At 52.4% G+C, this 15,145-nt stretch overlaps 5 protein-coding genes across 5 annotated transcripts; 3 read left to right on the top strand and 2 right to left on the bottom strand.

The window, feature by feature from the left end:
* Nucleotides 1-242: 242 nt before the first annotated feature.
* On the top strand, nucleotides 243-1,562 carry BCR38DRAFT_353927 (uncharacterized protein; the record flags this gene model as incomplete). The annotated part of the gene is made up of 1 exon (XM_040856830.1): nucleotides 243-1,562. One exon carries the CDS (start codon nucleotides 243-245, stop codon nucleotides 1,560-1,562), a length of 1,320 nt encoding a protein of 439 aa, XP_040710961.1.
* An 83-nt stretch (nucleotides 1,563-1,645) lies between these two features.
* On the bottom strand, nucleotides 1,646-2,920 carry BCR38DRAFT_461102 (uncharacterized protein; the record flags this gene model as incomplete). Its single annotated transcript, XM_040862490.1, has 6 exons — nucleotides 1,646-1,901; nucleotides 1,936-2,102; nucleotides 2,222-2,411; nucleotides 2,471-2,609; nucleotides 2,679-2,782; nucleotides 2,865-2,920. 6 exons carry the CDS (start codon nucleotides 2,918-2,920, stop codon nucleotides 1,646-1,648), a joined length of 912 nt encoding a protein of 303 aa, XP_040710962.1.
* Nucleotides 2,921-3,757: 837 nt separating this feature from the next.
* Nucleotides 3,758-6,619, bottom strand: BCR38DRAFT_489828 (uncharacterized protein; the record flags this gene model as incomplete). Its single annotated transcript, XM_040864446.1, has 1 exon — nucleotides 3,758-6,619. One exon carries the CDS (start codon nucleotides 6,617-6,619, stop codon nucleotides 3,758-3,760), a length of 2,862 nt encoding a protein of 953 aa, XP_040710963.1.
* Nucleotides 6,620-11,119: 4,500 nt separating this feature from the next.
* BCR38DRAFT_413738 (inhibitor of apoptosis-promoting Bax1-domain-containing protein) lies at nucleotides 11,120-12,207 on the top strand (the record flags this gene model as incomplete). Its single annotated transcript, XM_040858866.1, has 2 exons — nucleotides 11,120-11,667; nucleotides 11,721-12,207. 2 exons carry the CDS (start codon nucleotides 11,120-11,122, stop codon nucleotides 12,205-12,207), a joined length of 1,035 nt encoding a protein of 344 aa, XP_040710964.1.
* Nucleotides 12,208-13,065: 858 nt separating this feature from the next.
* BCR38DRAFT_489830 (uncharacterized protein) lies at nucleotides 13,066-15,033 on the top strand (the record flags this gene model as incomplete). Its single annotated transcript, XM_040864447.1, has 2 exons — nucleotides 13,066-13,274; nucleotides 13,407-15,033. 2 exons carry the CDS (start codon nucleotides 13,066-13,068, stop codon nucleotides 15,031-15,033), a joined length of 1,836 nt encoding a protein of 611 aa, XP_040710965.1.
* Between the last annotated feature and the right edge of the window lie 112 nt (nucleotides 15,034-15,145).

Below are 15,145 nucleotides of genomic sequence, written 5' to 3' on the forward strand. Positions count from 1 at the left end.
GTCCAAGTTGTAGGCAGGGTTTTGACGATAAGCCACATACCTATGCATATGCAATACTCCACTTTATCGAAGTATTTAGCACACTAACCACCCTAGCGGCGGGGAACAGGTGGACTCCAATAACGTTGAAAGCTACTCCACGCCAAGCTCTTCAGACCTCTACACATCCACGATGCCAAGTCGCAATCAGCACATTCAGTGGCACACACTTCATCTCATAAAACAAACCGAGCCTGGCCAAAATGGATCAACTAACACCCGAGATCATCCATGTCGTGTGCTCATTCCTGGAAATCAAGGATCTGCGGAACTTCCGCTTGACGTGCCGCGCTTACGGTGACATCGCGGCGTGCCACGCTCTACGAGAGGTCGTTTTCTACCTGCATTATGAGGATTTCAAGGCGCTCGAGGCCATCTCGCGGCATCCCATAGTGTCCAAAAACGTTAACTCGCTGGTCTACGTTGCGCACGCCTTGCCCACGCCCATGCTGTCTTTCGATGAATTCGTAGCCGACTACTACTCTGAGCGGGAGGATCATCAAGCCTACATGGACCTGCACTCGCTTTTGCGGAATCGGCCATCCCCGCCGTTGAAAACGCGTCAACTGCGTGCAAGTTACCGGAAGTATAAAGAGACCATGGAGCATCAGATTCGCATCATCGAGAACAGGGAGGACTACCACTGCCTCCGCGACGTGATTAGTCGGCTCCCTGCTCTGCAGGAAATCATGATATCGTCAGACAACTGGGAGCGTGAAGCCGCAACCTACAAAACACCGTTTGACGGCTGCATGCAGCGGCCCTACGTTGAACTTAGGCCCGAGGGTTGTCGCCAGTTAGTCACCGTTCTCGAGGCTGTTGCCAGTGCTGGAACCCAGCTCCGGAAGCTAGCAGCTGGCTCTCTCGACTGGCGTTTCTTCCGGGATGAGTGCGACCTTGTAAAACGATCCTGGGCTTCGCTTGCCAATCTCACAGTGGTGGAATTTTACATTGACACCGCCATCGATGACGACATGGAGACAGCCGGCGTCGAAGTTCCGGAATGCCGCGACGTCTTGAGAACAGGGGTGCTTAGGAAGTTCCTCACGTCGCTCAAACACCTCAAGGGCATCTACGTCAAGTTCACCTACCATTCAGAAGACCATGGCTATGCTGCGAGAGTGGGAGACATCATCGAGAACGGCCATTACTGGCCTCAACTGAGTAGCATTGGCCTGGGCAACGTGGAAGGAGAGCGCCAGGATCTGGAGCATATTTTTGATCTGCACAAACCCACCCTCAAACATGTGTGCCTCGAGGATTTCTGCCTTCGGAACACCTCCTGGAAGTATCTCCTTCCCAATATGCGGCAAATCCTACAGTTGGAGACTGTGTGCATCTGCGGGGCAATACAGGGCTGCGACGAACACTCTGATCCTCCAGTGGAAGAAAGCTGGGTATGTGGCAGCTCGTTCTGGGGACCGACTGAGGTAGGGGTTGCAGTCAATGATTTTCTCAAGGGCGAGGGTTCAGAGATGCCATTGAAGGACAAAGATATGGAGTGGCTGGGCGAGTTCGAATGAGGAAGGCATGGTGTTACGGGTCGAATACAACATAACGATTGCCTGAAAACACAGTGTATGGTCCATGGCAACTACAACGACACCTAGACCACCACCTTACCAAAATGTCCACCACTGAACAAATACTTCAGCGCCTCCTTCGCATCTCCAAAGCCGAAGACACAATCCAACACCGGGGGGTTGACCTCCTTGCCTTTGTAGGTGTTGAGTATCTCCTCAAATCTCACCTTGGGCCCATTCGAAATCCCCTTCAACGAGACATTCCGCGCGAGTGCGGGGACGTTTCTGTTCGCATTGACACCTGCCGCAGCTTCTTTCCCAGATAGGTAGCCGATGCAGCTGATCAAGCCCAAATGCTACACATTTGAAGGACTTCTCCAGCGTCTGCGCCCCACCGCACTCAAATATGATGTCGGCACCTTTGCCATTCGTAATGGAGAGGACTGTCTCTTGCCAGCCGGGTGTCGTCTTGTAGTTGATGGTATGGCCAGCGACCAGTTCGCGGGCCTTTTCCAATTTGGCGTCTGAAGATGACGTTGACTCGCGGGTGAATCAGTAATAAGATTAACAGCCACGCAGATTTAGAGCTACTTAGCCTTCATCCTAAGTGCCTTTGCAATCTGTAACCCCGATATGGAGATGCCGCCATTGCCCTATACCAGCACCACTTTATCCTTTCCCGTCATCGACTGCCCAATCGGCTGGAAAGCATTGATACTCATCAACGCCGTCACAGCAGCAATGGGCAGACCGATGGCCTCCTCGTCAGTCAAGTAACCGGGCGCCTTGACCAGTCCCGTGGCGGGAAGATGCGGTACTCGGTCAGCAGCCGGGAAGCGGATGACAGAGCTCGGAGGCCATGTCCTTCTCGACGATCTGGCCCTCGAGAAGTCTGGGTTAAGATAGACACGACGCGGTCGCCTTCCTTGAGAACTTCGGCGTTCACAGTTCCAACATTGGCCACCGTGCCGCAGATGTCGGAACATAGAATTGGGGCGTTCTTGCCTTGGTTTATGGATCTGTGGTGGCCGTACAGACCCATGATGACTTGTTCGTCCAAGTTGCTGACGCCACGTTTCGGCTGGTAGAGATGAGTATGGCGATGTGTCTATTCACCTTCGGTGTCACAGTAGTTGAGCGAAACGCAACGCACTTTGATGAGCACCTCATCTGTCAGCTCCTCGGGTGCGGGCACACGCACTATCGTGATTCGTGACCCCCTGCTTCATCTTGGGCAGTTTCTATGGCCTCATAACGCATATATCCCAAATATGCTGGCTTTAGTTTTCTAAACCGTGTTACTCGGGATGCCAGCCAGTATGTGAAGTTTCGCAATCCGAATCAAAGCTTGCATTCATCTGTTCATCGTCCGATCAAATTCCGGGTGACTTGTCGTTCTATCATTTCCCCGATCTCATTGCAAATCCTCGTCGAGTCAGGCCAGCGGTTTCGGTATCGTTAGCGCAACCCCGCGATTTAAGATTCTCGAGGCGGTTACCTGCGTATATCGGAGCCATCCGCACCGATCAGTCGCCAGATCCCGGTATCCCGATGCGAAACCGAACATCAGCAGATCGCGTTGATCGACACATCACGCCAAGCGTCCGAAGCTAATGACTTCAGTTTGGACTCGGAGTGCGGCAGCTGCAGCTGGTTGTTGATTGATCCTGGTACATTCACATAATAGGAAGCTAAGAGATCTCCGTAGTATGATTGTGGCATGTCGGAATTGCACCGAGTCCACCATAAATGAATATCTACACACGCCTTGGGTGTTTCCAAGGCCCGGGACGTCCTGGTCCAGTCTCATGATTGAGATTTTCGTACGTACATAGCCTCATAGCCCCAGATGCCCAATGTGTAAATGCCGCAAGCAATATGTAAGGGGAACTTGCCCCCGTCATTCTCTTCCGCCTTCCAATGCTAAATTATCGATGAGGTATTTCCCTCCCGTGAATTACTCAACGAGTAGAGCGCCATGATTCAGTAGATATCAACAATCCACCCTTTCTCCAGTCGTTGCTCGTTGCGACTTTTCCTGAACAACAGTAACCAGGTAGGATATTGCACCACCGAAACATGCCCAGTCCGAAAGACCAGTAACCAGTGAGGGAATCGAACCATAGCTACCTGTCTTGGCGGAGCGCATTAGACAGTAGAGGAATTGAACCACAGGCACACACACATCCGATTCTTCAGCGAAGACCCCCAGGCCCCTTCTCGACCACAAACGCCACCGGTTTCCTCGCCCTGCGACTCCTCGACGCCCTCGGCGGCAACATGCTCCCCCTACTCATCGCAGGACTCAAGCCCGGTCTCATTCCATCCCTATATGCGCGCTCATCGTACCCCCACTTCTGCACGCCTCCGGCGTTGACCCAGCCTTCGATATTCCGACACTGGCTGACATCGGTCCAGACGAGCCGCGAACACCCGTCCAGTATGTTCTCCATGCCCACAGCCGTGACTCTGACGCAGCCCCTGACGCTCAAGCGTTCGAGATCGTTAAGATGGAGCGCGATACAGGCCAGGCTGTTGTCGCTGACTGCGCTGCCGCAGAAAGCCATCTTGAGTTCCTGTAGCTGCGGTAGGCCGAGCGCGACGACTTCGGTAGCAGTGTCAGAGAGCGCGCAACAGAAGGAAAGGTCGAGATGAGTAAGCGATTTAGCGGCGTTGACGAGCGCGACAATGGCGTTGTCCGAGAGGTATGTACAGTCAGCCAGGCACAGATGTGTAAGATTGTGGAAGCGAAACTGGGTCCAGGATTGGAAGCCAGCATCTGTAATGGATGTACAGCGGGTCAAAGAGAGCATCTCGAGTCGGTTCGAAGCATGCGCAGCCAGATGGGCCATGGAGCGATCGGTGATGTGTTTGCAGTAGGATAGGTTGAGTCGCTTGAGTTTCGGACAGCCGACGACAGTACCAGCAGGCGGTAACGTCACCGTCTGTGTCTGTGGTTTCTGGCCTTTGACGCGCGAATTAGAGATGACAACTTGTTTGGCGGTCTGCGGGGCGTGCTTGGGTACAACCCAACCCACGACGCGGGCGAGCAGGTTATCGCCAACTTTACGGCAATTGCTCCAGTCTACCTCCTCGAGATCTTTGGCATGTTCGCTCATTTCCAAAATTTGGTTAGCCGAGACGTCCCATACCGACTTCATCTTCCATGACTTGACGTTCTTGCCGCACACCTTCCAGAGCGTGGAGAAGCCTTCATCAGTAACGTGGAAGCAATTACTAATGTCAACAGAGAGAAGGCGCGGGCCGATAAAGGGGGCAATGATTGTTACCAGGACCTTGTCCGTCAACGTGCGATTATGAGGAGTAAGATCAACATCCGTGCACAGTTTGGGGGACGTTGCCAAAAGTTTGCGCCAGTGTATCGATACTCGTCTGAGACGGAGGAGCTCGACGAGATCGAGCCATTGGAAAATCGAGACAAGTATGTCGTCAGGCAAGGCAGCTGGGTGAGCTCGCGCCGGCCGCCTGGGAAGTATCCTAGCCTTTTTAGACGGACCTTCAGAGTTAGGAGACGTGGAGGGAATTGCGAACTTGACGGGTGCAGAGGTGTCAACAATCATGCGGTGCCGAAGGTCATTCGCGGTAGGCGCGCTGGAAGCCTCAGAGGTAACTGCTGGCGGGGCAAGGGACCCTCGACGTCTGCGTAAATTTTCCATGTCGACGCTGAGGTAAGGGTCCGGATCTTTGGGCTTCAACTGATCCGATTCGTCTTTTACAGGTGATGCGGATTTTGAGGGCGTGGTAAAGATGACTTGCGGGCTGCCGTTGACTGGGGTTGAGGACGATTCAGAGCTCCCTACATTTGTCATCTGCACATCTTCATCTTCCGGCTTGATTCTAGTTCTTGCCGTGTCTTCGATTTCCTTCCTGATTGCGGGCGGCGACTTCCTCCACAGTTCCTCCAATACCTCGCCAGATACCACGAGGCACTCGACGGTTGTGATTGATCTCACCGTCGCAGTTCGCCCACGGGACAAGCCCAAGCTGGCCACTTCGCCAAAATACTGGCCCTGTCGCAGCCGGGGTCTTATGTACGATGAACGCGTCATTCGCTTTTCTGGCTGTCCTTTAGGCAGGTCGTGTATCACCTCAGCTTCGCCGCGCACAATAAAGTATATGTCAACACCTGGAGTTCCCTGGCTGATAATGTCGGTAAAGGGAGTGTATGTTTTCGGTTGCGCGTTCATACCGAGGAAGTGAAGGATGTCTGGAGGGAGTGCCGAGAAGAGAGGAAGCTCTCGGAGTGTTTGCCGCACATTCACAAAACCGCTGCCCAGGGCGCTCCCAGCTACGGGATCTTCGATAACTCCTGGGCTGGGAGATTTCCTCTTCTTGTTGTTCACAACCGAACCTTCCTTAATAACACCCATCTCGCCAGTCGACACCTCACCCGGAGCCGCCTCACGGGATATTGTTGACCCCTTGGCCGCCTTGAGACCATGTCCGATTTCTTGCCGTTTCTTATTCAATATCGTCAGGCGTTCATGCGCTTCGTGCCGTATCGTCTTTTCCATGTCGGAAAATTGGGGAAGTTCTAGCTGAAGATCCTCCTTTTTGAGCGAAAGCAAAAGACATTTGCTGCGCGCAATAATGGTGGCAGTTCGAGGCATATTCATCAGCACTCCAATTTCACCAAAAAAAGATCCAGGCTTGAGCTCAGCGTACACAGCTTCTCCGTCGCGGGATGTAACAGCGACAACCCCGCGGACCAGCCAATACATGGCCTTTGCTTCATCGCCCTCGGTCAAAATCAAATCGTGAGCCGAGTGAACCTGGGGTCTCAAGTGCTTGCCAATGGCCACGAGGAAGTCCTCAGGGGCTGACATAAACAGCGGGAAGGTTCTCATACGGTCCAACAGATCTAATGGCATGTCAGGTATAGTAGATGCCGTCAGAGGCGATGGGCGCATGGGCCGCGTTGGATTCGTCTCGACATTGAACGACCTGAGCAGAGATACGGTGTCGGGCATCTGGCCATTAGCTGGATGGTGAGCCAAAGCCCTGTAGGGCGATGGCGGCCCCCTGCTCCGTCTCATGGCTGCGAGATATCGCCCTGACTGGGCAATGCGGTCTGTTCTCTCCTCTTGCGAAGGTGCTCGTTCTCGAATCCCGTTGACATACAACTGGGGCTTGCACTGACACTACAAGCCCGGATATCGTTTCTCCGTTCACCGCAAGTTCAGGTGAAGCGATGAAGCTGCAGTTTAGGCTTGAGTATGTTTATGCCATAGCCTGTCGAGAGGGCGAATTTCCTTCCCACACATGCACAACCAAAGATGGGAAACGGGGCGACAGCGGGTTGGAAGGAATTGGTTATGTTGCTATATCGTCCCCAGTGAAGCCCAATATGTCGTTTCGAAATAGAACGGTAGGCGGAGACTTGTTGACAGTGAATGGGAGTCAGATCTTGTCGGGTTGGAGCTGAGCCTCGGCTGGTTTCGTGGGTGAAGTTTTCGAGATCTTAGGGTTCCGGCGCAACGGTTGTTGATTTGGAGATACTGTTACGTTCGAGGAACAAAATACATAGCCGGGGGTGGGGGAAGAATCAAGGGCTTTGGATTCGGTGCTGGTCGTCGTCCGAGCTTCTTCGCGATGGAATCACTGGAGGCTGTGTCTGTGCCGGGAAAATCGGTCAGTCGTTATACAGAATATACATGCGCGACGCCTCGAGACTACACCAATGAGACATACAACGAGAGCACTACTGCTGACACCAGATAAGCAGTAGAGACGAGCAAGTGCAATTCAATGCGAACTTGAACAGGTGCGCCGCGTAGCAGAGATGCAAGCACACACAAGACCACAGTTGAGTTGGAGGTGAAGGGTGAGGCGGCGTGGGGCCTATCGGTTCCGATTTACTCTGGGGGTGGTGGTTATACAAACAGACGGCGGCAACAACAAACATGTAGCATAGAGGCAAGCCAGCAACATTCTTGAAAGAGCGAGGAATAGGGCCAAAGAGGAGAGGGGTGGGGGGAGCAATTGGATGTAGGTAAGCTAGTAGAGGAGTCGTGGATGGTGTTATTATCTCATGGAACCCACTCTGCGAACGAGCCTGGCACGAGTAGAAGGTACCTCAAAGCCGTACGAAGTAATTGTGTTGATGATGTTAGCTGCAGGCTGGTTTCTTTGGTTTCTTTGTCGCATGCCCTGGTGGCAGCGGTAGCGGCAGTGGCTGAGAATGAACCAGCCGTTGGAGAAAGAGAAGCTGTGTGGAATGCGATAGACCGTCTCACCCTTCTAGGTGTCGTCAGTGAGCTGTCTACTTCTCGTTGAGGTTTCCCAGAATCTGACGGTCAATGTGTACCTGAGGGGAACTGAGGGAGCTGCGGGAGCACGGGTCACAGAGTGGCTTTCTGCTATGACAGTTTCCGGTGGGCCCGCCTGTGAGGGGCCGTCGCGACAAGTTTAATGCTATTCAAGTACAGACTACTTAAGTATACCCAACTTCACCTGAATATGAGATGGTGGAGGAGCTACTTTACATCGTACATGAATATTGAATGAGTGGAAATGATGGTGACAGCCCGCAATGAGTGGGGACTACTCCCAAATGCTGCAATTGTTCTAGAAACATTAAACCTTGCTACTCGTTCTACCCATGGTCAGGCCTTGAGGCTTGCCTGCAATTGCTCCCACCGGCAACACCCCTGCACGTTTTGATTTATTGCATCCCTGCACAGCACCACTCTGAGGTGACGTTGGGGGAGCTCCCACAAACCCGTGTGTGGAAGCCAATATCAGAAAATCACAGGAAATGTGTTGGGAATCTGGACCTGTGTAACAACGATGTAGCGTCGTCTTTCAACGGTGGCTGCAAGCTTTCAATCCTAAATTGCGGTGAGTGTCTAAATAAAACTATGAGAAAGCTTAGATAGAGGAATGACGGAGGCGGACGGTAGATGCTGCAACGTTCTAAAGAGCTAGCTGCCCAAATTTGTCGCTGGATTCACCGCAGCAAAGCCAAGCAAGATGCACAATGACGAGATCTACGTAGAATTGTCGGCATGTGGCCTCCCATATTTCTTTGCCCGTCTCACTTGTGTCATGACAGGCAAAGCGGCCTCCACATGCTTCTTCCCCAAGTTTTCTACACCGTTGACACCACAGTTCAACGGCAGCAAGTTGCAGATAGTCTAGTTGGTGGCTGAAGTACCTGATACTTGACAAGTCCCCTGTCCGTTTCTGGTTTTCTCGCAAGTCGTAAAGGGGTCTTCCATAGCTCTCTCAGCTCTCGCACTTCATCCCCTATGCAGCCTTATCAGAATCACACACAAGGCCGCGACTTTTGCGTCCGTTATCTCGCAGTCGTTTGTTCACGTGCTGTTCTCACCAATTGTTATGCGATTCAGCAATATCTCGTGACTGTCTCGTTGATAGGGCATGCCAAACCCGATGCATACCTTTCCTGTCTTGTGGTTGCGCAGGTTCGCGCGTTTCACATCTTTCAACAGCTCAAGCTTCTCTTGTCGAGGTATTCTCGCTGAGTCCTTGACTCGCATTAATGGCTTTTGCTGAAAGAACAGTCCTGGCGGAAAAGCCTTCGAGAACAATTCTAGCGCATCCGAAAGACCGAGCATACCCCACCTCTGTTTATATGCTAGTTTCACCCTTGGATGTTTCTCGAGCGTTTCTAATAATTGCCCTGGTCAGGTCTTGTGCCACAAGATGAAAGTTGTGCATCAGTCATGGTACTTTATCAAGGCACCGTTGTTGAAGCTCACATGTGATACATGCAAAAAGGTCGATAAGTCGGAATGCCATTCAACCATGTCACTTGAGCTCCACCTGAAAGGACGGCAAATCTAGATCCGGAACTGCAAATCCTCTCGGCGATGTTGCCATGATGATGGAATGAGAGGTAGGCCAATCAACGCATAGCAATGCACAGTGGTGTTTCTCAAAGCTGGGTTTATTCCATAGACCTCCTCGAAAGGTTCTAGAACAATTCAACTCCTGGCAGCTTTGTCGTAGTTGGCATGAGGGGCTTGACTTGGGGTCCGATTCCTCAATTTCCGGGTATTTGAGCGAATCTCATCAGTCTTGAGCCCACTATTAATCAGCGGCAAGTTCGCAATCATTCTGTCTCAGAAGTCTGTGTTTCTAATCCCTTGGTACAACTCTATGGCGGATCTCGATCTGGCAGGTGGAGTCTGAAACCGGGCTGGGAGAGCTGACAGCGATCATACCAAATCTAGAAAGTCCTCAGCTTGTGCGACTCGTGTGTATATGCCTGTATCGCTCGTGGGCTCCAACCCCTAGCCCAAAATAAGTTAGCAACTTCCGTTGTCGTGGAATTAAATACCAGGCAGAAGAACCACGACCTATTGCTTGACTGCCTCGGCTAGCAATTGCAGCACTTTTATTATGCGAGTTTGCTATATCTCTTTACCTGCCCCTGCTTCATGCTGCCTTGCGATTTCCTCAGCTGCACACAACCCTTGTTTGATGCCTATCTTACGGTATGTAATAGAGGACGCAGCGAAAATCGAGACTGCGCGAGCCGATGGACGCTTTTCATGAGACAGGCTAGGATAGGAGCTACCGCCCTCCAGACATCAATGAGTTCCCCTCGTCATAAGTTCCGAAATTGCAGCCCCTTGATTCCAGCGTCACGCATCTCATTGGTTAACAGCACACCGTATTTATGCCCATCGGGAGCTGTGGTCAACCCTTGTATTGGGAAGAGAAATGTGGTGGATTGAAGGGATTGTTAATGCCGCCGAGCCCCTTATATCTCCATCTTGAAGCCATTTAAAGGCCTTTCTTTGCGAGTATTTCTTTCCCATCGTCTCCTCTCAGAGGGTGAATGAAGCCTAAGTATGTTAGAAAACAACAAGAGAACCGAACGACCGAACAGGCGTCAATCCCGCACATTTCCAGAGGCACCCATCCCACGAGGTTTCCTAGTCAGTTCCTTTGGTGGCCCAACAACAGAATCAGTTTCATTGCTGGCAACATCATAATCCCTTTCTCTTCGTCCAGGTCCTCTTGGCTGCTGATGCGGCGTACGATTGGGATATATGTACCGGAGGAAGCAAGTTTGGCGACACCAGGCTGCCAGGGCTGACGCCTTGACAAGTGAGCAGCGGCCCGACGAGTTTGGAAGTATTCAAACAATGCTTTATGCGCGATAACTAGATGCCTCAAATTGAATTCTCCCAGATCTACCGTCATACCAATGAGGTAGGATTGATCATGGGACCACGGATTTTACAATGAGTTGCATGTAAGAAGACAAAGGGTTGACGGAGTTGGATTTGGAGAGGGGCCAGTGCGGCTCAGTAGGCTTCGCCTTCGCCCCTGCTGGGAGAAAGAATGTTCCACCAGCTTCACTGCACCTTGAACCAATCAAATGAGCTTACAATAAGCACCCAAGCTCTCCGGGGCTCCACCTCCCTCTGACCCACAGTCAAACATCGTCATTTACCCGCCTCTCGACGGAGTTAATATCGATAAAAAGAAGACCTCGCGCAACCTCTCCCTCTCCAGACTTCCACCCCTTCCTTTAGTCTCCTCGCCGGAGCATCGAAATTATGTCATTCACCATCGCGATCCGTCAAGGGCCAACGCGCCTGGCGAACAAGCTGCCTGTGCTCACCAAAACCGCCTTCAGAAGCAGTGCGCCTGCGCGTGCATTTCATCAATCATCGACAAAGTCGTGGAGCTTCTTCACGCCGAAAACTGCCATCTCTCCAATCCTTCGATCGGCGCCCCGGAATGCCTTCGCACGGCAGACGCGATTCTACCAGTCTCAGGCACCGCCCGTCGATTCCGGCTCGTTCATGAAGAAGTTGCTCACTGGAGGCGCCATCTTTGGTGGAACGCTTGTAGCTGTCAATATTGTCTTCAACCGCGAGACTCGTGATGATGGCGGCATGCCTGCTTTTGAGCGAGAATACCTCAACTCGACTTTCTTGCATACGGGTCTGGGCATTGGAATCATCGGCTTGACTGCCCGCCAGATGGTCCAGTCTGGTTTTGTCTACAGACTGATGGTGACGAACCCCTGGGTTTTCGCCATCGGTGGTCTAGCTCTTAGTTTCGGTACTATGATGGGAACCCGTATGGTCGACCCTGACAAGTGAGTTGCAGCCCGCATCCTCTGTACCACCTCTATCTCTAACCTTGCTGCAGCTACCTGCCAAAATACGCCCTCTGGACTGCGTTCAACGCCACCCAAGCCGCGTTTGTCGCACCTCTGCTCGCCTTTGCCCCTGGTGCCCTGATTGCCCGCGCTGGTCTTTATACCGTGGCCATGATGGGCTCCATCTCGTTTGTCGGTGCAACTGCGAAACAAGAGAAGTACCTGTACATTGGCGGCCCTCTCCTCGCGGGTGCTGCCATCGTCGCCGTCTCCGGGCTCGCCCCGCTCGTCATCCCTGCCACGGCTGCCCGAACATTAGCTATGACTGAGAACATCTGGTTGTACGGTGGTTTGGCAGTCTTTGGCGGATTCACCCTGTACGATGTCCAGAAGATTCTGCACCACGCGCGACTGGCGGAGCGGGGTGTCATCAAGAAGGACCCTGTCAATGAAAGCATCTCTCTCGAGCTGGACTTCCTCAACATCTTCATCAGAATGGTTCAGATCTTGATGATGCAACAAAACCGACGCAAGTAAACATGGTGAGTTGGCGGCAGGAACAAAGAACAGCTGATCTGAACCTCCCAATGTGGGTGGTATTGGGTGGTTAGATATGTGTTGGACGATGGTTGACAGAGTTCAACTTCCACCTCGTCACTTCCAAAAAGTGGCCACTCGAGGTAAAATAAGAAGCTCCTCTCTTGCAGATATATTACTGCGGTCTTATCTGTCTAGTGTATGTTAGATGTAAAGCAAGCATATCCATCAAACCCACTCTTCCAAACTAATAATAGCCATCTAAGTAACTACCAAGGGATAAACTGCAAGCTGCCAACCTCACGTTTGAACGGTAGTCGATGTGAATGTGCCTGCCGTGCCGATTCCAAGTTGTAATTCTTGTGTAACCCGAAAGGAATTTATTCCAGCGACAGATCGTTAAGTGAATATTGGGAATAGAAATGGCCGCTTCTAGTGAATTAGCCTCCACCTCCGACGTACATAAAAACGCAGTAGGACTGGCAGCCACCCCAACCATCCCAGCCACCGACTAACAACTCGTGATTTGTTGCAAGCATCTTTACTTTCAAGTTGCTCAAGCTCCAGCCTTTTAACAGGTAAGTCTAAACTCTGGCCGTTGTGTTCACAACGGCAACCTCCATTTTCCCCGCAACGCTGCCCGACGAACACCTTGGATTATGCAAGACTGCGCAGCCTTGAGTGGTCCAATGACTGCGCAATTCGTCTCATAGTCAGATCCTGTCGAGGTGGCTTACCTGATTTACTGGCTCATTTTGGGTTAGACAACGACCCAGCCTATGCACCTTATTCAGACTCGCAGGGTGCCTGGTCGACGAGTGGTGGGCGGCTCATAAGATCCTCCAACGACCGAGAGCCATGGAGCCAAAAGACGAGGCCGAGGATGACGCTCACGGCCGCCAAATATCCACCTTCAATTACTACATTGTTGGCATGCTCACGAGGCTCAGCACCATTATCCCGGTCTTTGGGCAGAGATTTAAAGACGAGGGAGACCGGAAGGAGCGATGGAGCATGTCTTCCATTCATGCAGCGTCGTCCCTCACGGGAGGCAGGCGCGCCTTCGAGTAAGTCGATTGCTTGCGGTTGCGGTCGCGGTCGCGGTCATTGTGTCTCTGGAATGCGCGCGCGAGTGACCGCATCCAGCACAACAATAGGCCCAACCTGAGAAAACCAGAAGCTTGGACTGACATAATCAGCTCTGTTCGATTCAAAATTCGGCATTCTAAACGTATTGAAAGTCTCATGGACAGGCTGGCCATGTTTCGGTTCTCGTCAAGCCGCAGCGATGATTCGCACGACGGCCAGGACGAATGTGACAGCCAGCTTTTGACCGACGACAGCCGTGAGCTGAAGATGAAGACTTTGGTCAAAGTCGCGCGAGATGCCGAATCGGTCATCTCCAGTTCGTCGACGGACTCTGCCAGCCTTGTATCAATGCCGCATCCTGGAACCCCATCGAAATTACTCGAGCTACCACAGGAGCTCTTCGATGAGATCACCAGCTACCTCGGGCCGGCGAACATTGTCGTGCTCGCGCTCGTCAATAAGGAGTTGCTCGGTCGGTTCATTCGCACTTGCCCTCCCTCTCCGAGTCTGCCAACCCCGGGTCCGAATGCTGGCCCCTTGACGCAGGCATCCCAATGGAAAGCTTTGGGCGATTTCATAAAGAGAGCAGATGGAGCCAAGGCCAAATCCCGAGGCACGTTGTTGAGTCTTCTGGATCTTGACCTGGTCGACCTAGTCTATTGCTACAAATGTAAGAAGATGCACGATCCCTTCGTGACTTTTATCGACCGGGCCTACGCACCAAAGAAGTCGAGCCGCTGTGTGGACTACGGTGCGGATCACCACATGCCACCCAGGGCTACGCGAAAGCTTCTCCGAGCCATCACCAAGCGACGGAAACGGGGAGCGCCGTACAAGGATCTGATTCCCCAAGTCAATAACACCGTCACAACATATCGCAACGGTATCATGGTGCAAGCTTCTCTGCGCATGCGCTATCGTGGCGACCTACTTCTGTTGCGACGACAACAAATTGTGTCCTCAATCGACAAGACGTCGTTAGCGTTGTGGGTATTTAGACAGCAATTAAGGGATCAGGCGCTGCCCTCCCAAGCCGCTATGACCAGTCCCAAGGTACACAAGATCTGTAATCACATCATTTGGAACGAAAAGTATATATCGCTCCTGCAGGCGATGACAGATCCACTGTGCAAATGCAAAGAGAATCACAGTGGCCCCGCGTCGCTGCCCCTACATTCACCGGCATGCTTCAGTCGAGCTCCGTACGATGCGTCCAAGGATAATAACCACATAGTTGGGAAGCAGTTCGATGCCATCTCACGCGAGCTCAAGCACCTGCCAGATGACGCAAACGCCACTACGGCGCGGCTTGGAGACGTCTTTGGCTGTACACAATGTACGACCGACTTTCAGATGGACGTAGTTGCTCTTCCTGATCCTTTCGGGTGGGGCTTCGTTCTCACGACATGGCTAGACCTGGGTCCAGTTGATTTCTGTGCCAAGTGGGACAGTCATCGTGATGCCCGGCCAGGACGTCTCTACGGGCGCCAGCCACCCCATGGAGACATTTGCAGCAGCTTCGAGAACTTGTCCGACGAGACGCAGTATCGACCGCAGATCAGCGAAATCAACTTGGAAAGGTTGACCAACTATGGATGGGGGCCACGTGCCGCCAAGGGAACGGATCGGTACATCACATGGAGTTCGGGACACAGCGCAGATCCGGTTACCGGACGTTTTTTGGATCCGGATCCGCTTGAGCCCGACGACTTGGAAGGAGATTCTTTAGCGGTGTAATGGGAGCAATATCAACAGATTCAGGCGGGGTTTACCAGGTATGGGGGGAAGGGTATAGGCGTCAATGTCAAGGCATCGATGCACTCAGGGGCGTTCATGTTATAGGAGATTC

This window comes from Pseudomassariella vexata (genome assembly GCF_002105095.1).
Source record: "Pseudomassariella vexata strain CBS 129021 chromosome Unknown BCR38scaffold_18, whole genome shotgun sequence".
Classification (NCBI taxonomy): Eukaryota; Fungi; Ascomycota; class Sordariomycetes; order Amphisphaeriales; family Pseudomassariaceae; genus Pseudomassariella; species Pseudomassariella vexata.